General features: G+C 46.8%; 2 protein-coding genes across 2 annotated transcripts; both read right to left on the bottom strand.

The window, feature by feature from the left end:
• Window positions 1-205: 205 nt before the first annotated feature.
• Window positions 206-1,397, bottom strand: LOC144894594 (organic cation/carnitine transporter 2-like). The gene is made up of 4 exons (XM_078787933.1): window positions 1,388-1,397; window positions 1,008-1,190; window positions 793-928; window positions 206-342 (listed from the first exon to the last, which is right to left on the bottom strand). The coding sequence occupies exons 1-4, from the start codon at window positions 1,395-1,397 to the stop codon at window positions 273-275; spliced, it is 399 nt and encodes a 132-aa protein (XP_078644059.1). The 3' UTR covers window positions 206-272.
• Window positions 1,398-1,542: 145 nt separating this feature from the next.
• LOC131138327 (solute carrier family 22 member 4-like) lies at window positions 1,543-6,550 on the bottom strand. The gene is made up of 9 exons (XM_078787932.1): window positions 6,269-6,550; window positions 4,399-4,525; window positions 3,803-4,014; window positions 3,522-3,625; window positions 3,221-3,375; window positions 2,548-2,719; window positions 2,289-2,457; window positions 1,903-2,003; window positions 1,543-1,831 (listed from the first exon to the last, which is right to left on the bottom strand). Exons 1-9 carry the CDS (start codon window positions 6,473-6,475, stop codon window positions 1,543-1,545), a joined length of 1,536 nt encoding a protein of 511 aa, XP_078644058.1. The 5' UTR covers window positions 6,476-6,550.
• Window positions 6,551-7,008: the final 458 nt, after the last annotated feature.

Here is a 7,008-nt window from a genome sequence, read left to right as displayed (position 1 = left end):
ACCGCCCCATAGACCCCCAAAGATGAAGGTATTCTTGCACCTATTTCATCAATGAAATGTGCACATAATGAGGGACAAAGTACAATGGAGCCTAATGTTCTTCCTTCGCTTTTGGGTCACGACCCATCAGTTGGGGATCATTGATAGAAATACAAAAAAATCCAATGACTCACTTTTACAATTCTTTATTGATTGTGAATAATTTAGATGGCAAATACAATGGTAATGATTGAAATGATGGCGCGCCCTGCAGGCTGTTGCATATGAAATGATCACAGTTGGCTCTCCAAGACTGTCACGCATTTGGAGTTTTTTCTTCTTGTGATGCATGGAAACGTCATGCTGTAAGGCAGAGTAAGAACACGAACATTGGGAATTAGTTACACGATAATCGCGTTGGCTCCCAAAAGTAACACACCAATGAGGTGGAGGTCATGCAATGCATTGTGGACGGGTAGCGCCACTTTGCTAGCAGGGATAATAATACATGAACTTGCAACCATCAAGTATCTCAGGTCTTGTTCACCAGTGAAGGAAGGTTGCAGTGTGAAGTTGACGGGCAGATCGGTGCAGCATCTGCAGTAAATTACCCGCCGTGGTGAAGACAAAGCTAAACCAAACGCAAAGCTCGGGGCAAGACTTAGCTGCTAACCCAAAGGCTGCAAGCCACCCTTGTCCGGCTGAGAACCAGGACCTCAGATTAAGAGGTGCTGAGTCTCATCCAGGAAACTTCACACTTAGCTGCAAACCACCCCCCCATGATGTGGTTCTGATCAGGAGATGAGATCCTACCTTGGTCTCTTGTGCATTTGCTCAATGGTCTCAGGTAGAGGCCGCCTAAAGCTCTCTGGTAGGAAGAGAGTGACAAAGGCGGACGCCATGGCCAGAGACCCGAAGGTGACGTACGACAGATACTTGAAGTAGACGTCTGTACAAAGAAATATTGTGTTTTTAAATAAAGCAAGTGGTAAGTGACAACAAAATGGCCGTGCCCCAATTGCTCTCACTCAGTTGTATCAGAAACGGTGCGATGCAGCTTCCCGTCCTGGAAACCATGACGCACGTCCCCGACGCCGTGTTTCTCAGACCGGTCGGGTAGAGCTCGGCGGTGAAGGTGTAAATCAGCGACGTGCCGACGGTCACAGTGAATTTACCCAGCATCTCCAAAGCTACGGCCACCTCCAATACATCTGAGGGGGAGGGACCAAATATGACACGTGTTTCGTCCGTTCATCCAAAGTTCCATATCATGCACAACTCAATTGGGGTAGACTGACCCTAGAAATGTGTTTTTGTCTTAAAACATCATAAAACAGGCGTGCTACCGACAAGATAAGAATTTCCTTAACCCTGGGCTCGCACTGAATCCGTGCTCAGAAACGTCCACCAAGGCTCATCCTCGGATGTGGGCCTGACTTATTTGATTGGAAAATCACGTTGGTTGCACTTCGTTGTTAGGTGGTGGTATTGCAAGCTTATGTCACCATCTTCTGGATCTGGTCTTTGACTGTTCACACCTGTCCTATTTAGATTGTAGGTGGGTCAGCGATGACCCATATGCTTTGAAAGTCGTGCACTGGTCGCCATTTTACTGACACTCTGCTGCTCCCACTCACTTTGAGGCACCAGCTGAATGAAGAAGAGCGACAAGGCCACGACCAGGAAGACCAGGATGACGGCCACGCGTCGAGGGATGAAGCGCAACGCCAAGAAAGCGCCGCTGTACGCCGGCACCTCCACCACGGCCGACAGGAAGCAGCTGATGTACGGGTCCGAGTGAAGTTGTGATGTGTTCAGGGACAGGCCGTAGTAGCACATACTCAAAGTGAACCTGGTAAGACGGCCAATGGTTTTACTCCAGATGACATAGTGTGTGTGTGTGTGTGTGTGTGTGTTACGCACCACAGAAAGGACAGACTGATTGTTGTTGCTGCGATGTTTCCTCCCCTCAGCAGGTCCAGGAAAGTGTAGCGCTGCACAGACGTTGTCTCTGATGTGTCTGCCTATGATGCAACAAGTGTGAGTGCTGTCAGTCACCATGTGTGTCGCTCTCCACTCGCTGGCCACAGCATTAGGTACACATGCACATGACTGACGCTGCCGGAAAGTGTTCATGTAACAACAGACAGAAATCTGTGCATCCTTTTTACTGGAGCTACTCTACGTTTTGTACCGTTTTGTATGTGAGCTAGCGTGTTGGCCTCTGAAGTAGCATACTTTATGTTCGAGACCTGCAGTTTTATTTTCACCTGTTTTTTCCAGTAACATCTTTTCAGGTGTACCTAAAAAGTGTAGGAAGTTGTAGGAACATGAAGTTGACTTGCGTATATCATGTAATCAGCAAAGATTTTCTCCGGAGCTTCCACTCTGTTCATTTTTGCAGCTCTCCTCAGGATGCTCTCGGCCTCCGCCACTCGTCCCTGAGACAACAACCACATGGGAGACTCTGGGAGGAACCTGTCACACACACACAACCATATGGAAGCTCAAAAGGCCAGCAGGTAAGAACCATCAGGTGAGTCTTTCCTAGTAATGAACACAGCCCACCACCAGAGGGGGATGTAGAACAGGGCAGGCACAGTGATTGCCACCGTCAGGTCCTTCCAGCTCCTGAGGAAGTAAGCTATGAGGGGCAGCGTCATGTAGCCCAAGGCCCAGGCAATGCATATGCCCATGGATGCGAACACCACCCGGGCGTTGCCCGTTAAGATTTCTGTCCCTGCGCAGTAGAGAAAACAACAAGTGATGTCAGTCCTGTCACACAGGAAACAGTCCAAGGCTACAATGTAACTACACCGAGAGACCCATCCCATTTTCTATATTTTTCTATGCTGCTTATCCTTAACTACGGTGGGGGTATGCTGGAGCCTATCCCAGCTGTCATGCGCAAGAGGCGGGGTACACTCTGGACTGGTGGCCATTATCATCACAATGTTGAATATAGAGAAGAGCAGCATCTTGCATCAGGGACTGACTAATTTGACGCAGACATCAATCACATTTTGACAGGAAGTAGACAACCACTTCTCTCCTGGCACTGTGAGCGGGGATTTCCCAGAAAATTAGGTTTTATCATTGGTTGTTTGTTTTTTCTTTTTAACTTCTTATACTGGGGAGGTGTGTGAAAATAATTGAATCTCCAAAAAGGGGGAGGGCTTGCAGAAAAGTTTGTGACCCACCGGTCTAGTGTTTGAGCTCAGCATCATGTGTGCGTGTTTACCCAGCACAAAGCAGGAGAGGTAATTGGCGATGGCTCCCAAGCTGCTACAGAAAAAAATAACACACAGCACCTCCCAGGACGGCGAGGCGATCATCGCCAGGCTGAACACGGCCTGAACCGCCAAGTTTGTAAACAGAATCGGCTTCCGGCCAAACCTGAAAAAGGATGGAAGCAACAAAGCGTCACCTTGCATTTATTCTGTTGTACAGAATACTTCATTTTGACTGATATTTCAGGTTTATGTGCTATCATTTCATGCTAGCCATGACTGATGACGATGCCTCTCTCTTCAGCATCCTACCTGTCTGAGAGCACTCCCGAGAAGAAGGATCCCACAAGAACCCCCAGGAAGAAAATGGTGGAGGTGAACGGCTTCTTCCAGCTGTCGCTGCAAACCAGGTCAAACTGGAAGTGCAAGCAGAGCGAGGGCGGCGTTTGGCACCATTAGGCTGGCTAAACAGACTTGGGCAAAGTCAAACATCAATCTGGTCCGAATCTGCATCACTTCACTTTGCATTTGAACATGAATCACACGCCTGACGACTTGACTGAGTGCAGAAGCATGATGAGCGGCACAGTGACCTCAGAGACTATGGTGGACTGGTAGCGTTCGTTGCTGTAGCTCCAGCCGTCCACGCAGTCCTCCTGCTCCAGGCTGCTCAGGTTGACGTCCCGCCCGGGAACAGCACCCGTGTCGGAGAGGTTGCGGACCACATCCAGCCTGTACCTTCGGCATTGGCTCCTCTCCAGCTCCCCGTTGACCTCCTCCAAAGGCAAACCACAAGGTACACAAACTTAGCTAGCATTTGCATGTTTTTCCAAACAGTGTATACCTTACTAATGTCATGTTACATCAATACATCAATATTCATACTCGGCTGTTGCCACTAAGTGTGTGTCAGAGATGTAATTATCAAAACATGTGCACCTCACGCCTATGATGCAAAGTTTTATGTTGTGTTCACGCAGAGAGATAAGTATTCATATCATACGGTTGAGTGGTAACAATATACAGAACAATATACATTATATGCCTGCGTGTGTCTGTTGGACTTTGGTCCTGTCACATCTTGCCTATAAAGAACACCACCTTCAAGAAGGATGGTGTGCACTTTGTACCAAGACACCCTGGGCCGCAGTGTGCGGTTGGGCCCCTCAGACCTGCAGTCGTAACGTACGTGTTAGACACTCCAATGAGGAGGCCGACCAACCAACCTCTATTGGAGCTCTGACCATGAGGCGGTTGTGTCTGTCATGGCGGTACTTCCAGAACCCGTTGGCGTGCACAGCTTTGGTTGTCCAAAACTTGGATTTGGGAGGAGTTCACAGGACTCATAGAAAATGACTTCTGGACGACTGTGAACAGATTCTCGACCACCATTCACCAACTCACGTCGTCCCTTGCAGTTGGAGTATCACACCCTTGCTAGATTGTGTTTTTTCAGAAAACACTAAAATAATGGCGGCTGTTTCCTGGTTGACTGTGGCCTGTTATTAGTGAAAAGACCTTGAAATAGAAGTTGTGGTCACAAGAAATGACCAGATCCCATTACCTTTCACACCGTGTCCCTTGGGGAATCATGTGGGGCGGGGGGTTTCTACAGGAAATATGTGGTATTGGTGGTGCGTTCCCTTTTCTGATTTGTATTTGTATGGCCCTGTTTTTGCACTTTATCTGCCCTTATTGGCCGTGGACTGTAGTCTTGTACGCAAGCGACATAGAAGATGGATGGATGGATATTGTAAATCACACCACAAGTTGATCTACAACCACGTCAAATAAGTGTTTTGCACGCACATTGTCTTTTATTAGATGGCCTTTTATTGGATTAGGGATTAGGGACCTGACTCACAAAGGTTTGTTCAAATACCTCAAAATATTGTTGGTCATTGTTGATTGGCAAGACGATGAAAAAAATTGGATCGGATCGGAAGCCAAAAAATTTGTATTTGGACATCTCTAATTAGTATATGATTTTTATCCTTTTTATGATCTTATTTCTGCTTATAATTTCTTGTAATCTTCTATGAAATCCTTGTCTTTTAAAAATATAAAGACACTTGTCACTCTTGAGCCTTCTTTGATATAAAAGCGTCCTCAGTATTGTTACTGGTCTTGCACCCCCTGGCTAATTGGGCTTTAACATAACATATAAACATGAAAGCGATACACTTTTATACTAATAAAAGTATTCTGTGCATCTACAAAGTTTATCTTTATGGGAATACTGCGTATCATAAAATGTCTCCAAGGTTGGCGGGTCTGTTTTATCTGTACAAGCCAAGAAAAATCGAAATGCAACACTTGTTTTTGCTCCCATTTGTCAAACATCTAGTATTCACGCAAAAGACGTATCTGGAAAATCAGTCTAAATGTGTGTCGGAGAGCACCTCTGGCGTTGTGCTGATTCAACAGGATGACAGGTTGATAAGAGACCACTCTGAATGGGCAGTTTTATCGCAGCACAATTCCACAGATGTTGCATCTTTTGAGGCATCCGGCAGGTTCACCTCCATGATTGTGTAGGACCTCGGCCACAATGAGACAATTGCTTACATAACCAAAGAATATCTGAACAAACCCTCGGAAACCTGCACCTCCATTTGGGCCCGCCCCGCTATTTCTGAAGAACTGGTCTTGTCACATGAGGATCTTGACAATGGGTAGGGCTGTTTGTGTCATTCCAACATGTGCTTTTTTATGACAAGTTCTACAATCATGCATTACTGCTGTTATCTGGTCGTGCTCTGAAGCAACACTTCATCAGATTGAACTCAAGGCAAACAAGGCATGGAGACCACCGCTCAACTGCTTGCTGATGTTGCTGGACTCGACTGCGTTCTATTGTTTTTCATGCCGAATACTTTTGTTTTGGGTGTCACAAGTTTTCACTTGTAGTTTTGCGAGCAGCTCATGGAGTATCCAATTTGACCCAGTAAAGACATCTAGTGTAGTGTGGCGTTCAAAGGTTGCAAACAGTTTTTGCTGCAGCGGTGAGAATGTTGAACACTCTGCATTGTGTATTGGTAGAAGACCAAGTGGAATACCTCCATTGGGATCACAGCTTCCCTCCAGTCTTGGCTGAGGTTGACATCAGGGACCAGGCAGTGGTGTCTGGGCGTGTCCACCACAAAGACCAGGGAGAAGGCGCTCAGTCCGTTGGGCAGGATGGTGGAACAGAGCATGAAGAAGACCATCAGCTGGAAGCGCCCCCACTGTCCCAGGAAGGCCACGCTGGTATCGTAGTCGCTCATGTTGCAACCTGGGCCAACCTTCTTCTCTGCTCAGCTTTTCTCCTCTCTGTCTCTGCGCTCCTCATCTAGTTCATGTGGATTCTAAGTTGTCAGCAAGTATAGATGGGCGGTGCTTGGCTCCGCCTTTTTATAACCAGTCAGTGATCAAAACCTTCCTCCACCCACCATGTGTCTTCGGATTGGCAATTCACATCTGTCCTTCCACTCCTGCTTTCTTCAGGTGCTTCCTTGTCTGTCCTCATCTTCGCCTTGCATGTGCTCCTTCTTCTATGTTTTTGTTTTTTTTTCCGTGCACTACCAAAAACACACCACACCATAAACACAACATAAAACAGGATGTCCAAAGTGTGGCTCCACGGCCATTTGTGGCCCATGGCTGTTTTTCCTTTGGCTGGCAGCAATATAATGTAACCAAACGAAGAAAACAAACAACAAAGGCAGAAATGTAAAAATCAGTAGCAATTTTGCAAAAAGAAAAAAAAATTAACAGAAACATTTTTAATGCAGCGGAGTGCGTGCTCCAGTCCTCAGGT

This window comes from Doryrhamphus excisus, linkage group LG21 (assembly GCF_037039965.1).
Source record: "Doryrhamphus excisus strain RoL-2023G ecotype Guam linkage group LG21, RoL_Dexc_Guam_v1.1, whole genome shotgun sequence".
Taxonomy (NCBI): Eukaryota; Metazoa; Chordata; class Actinopteri; order Syngnathiformes; family Syngnathidae; genus Doryrhamphus; species Doryrhamphus excisus.
The sequence above is the reverse complement of the archived record's forward strand: the minus strand, read 5'-3'. Positions and strand labels throughout refer to the sequence as shown.

Bases quoted from the DNA above. Each gene is read 5' to 3' on its own strand.
- LOC144894594 (XM_078787933.1), bottom strand. The intron at 929-1,007 runs GTGAGAGCAATT...TTCTTTGTACAG, and splicing joins ACCGTTTCTGATACAACTGA to ACGTCTACTTCAAGTATCTG. The intron at 343-792 runs GTAGGATCTCAT...TCTGCCTTACAG, and splicing joins CAAATGCACAAGAGACCAAG to CATGACGTTTCCATGCATCA.
- LOC131138327 (XM_078787932.1), bottom strand. From the start codon at position 6,475: ATGAGCGACTACGATACCAGCGTGGCCTTCCTGGGACAGTGGGGGCGC. The intron at 2,720-3,220 runs GTAAACACGCAC...TCTACTGCGCAG, and splicing joins CCTCTCCTGCTTTGTGCTGG to GGACAGAAATCTTAACGGGC. The intron at 2,004-2,288 runs TTTTAGGTACAC...GTTGCATCATAG, and splicing joins TTCCTACAACTTCCTACACT to GCAGACACATCAGAGACAAC.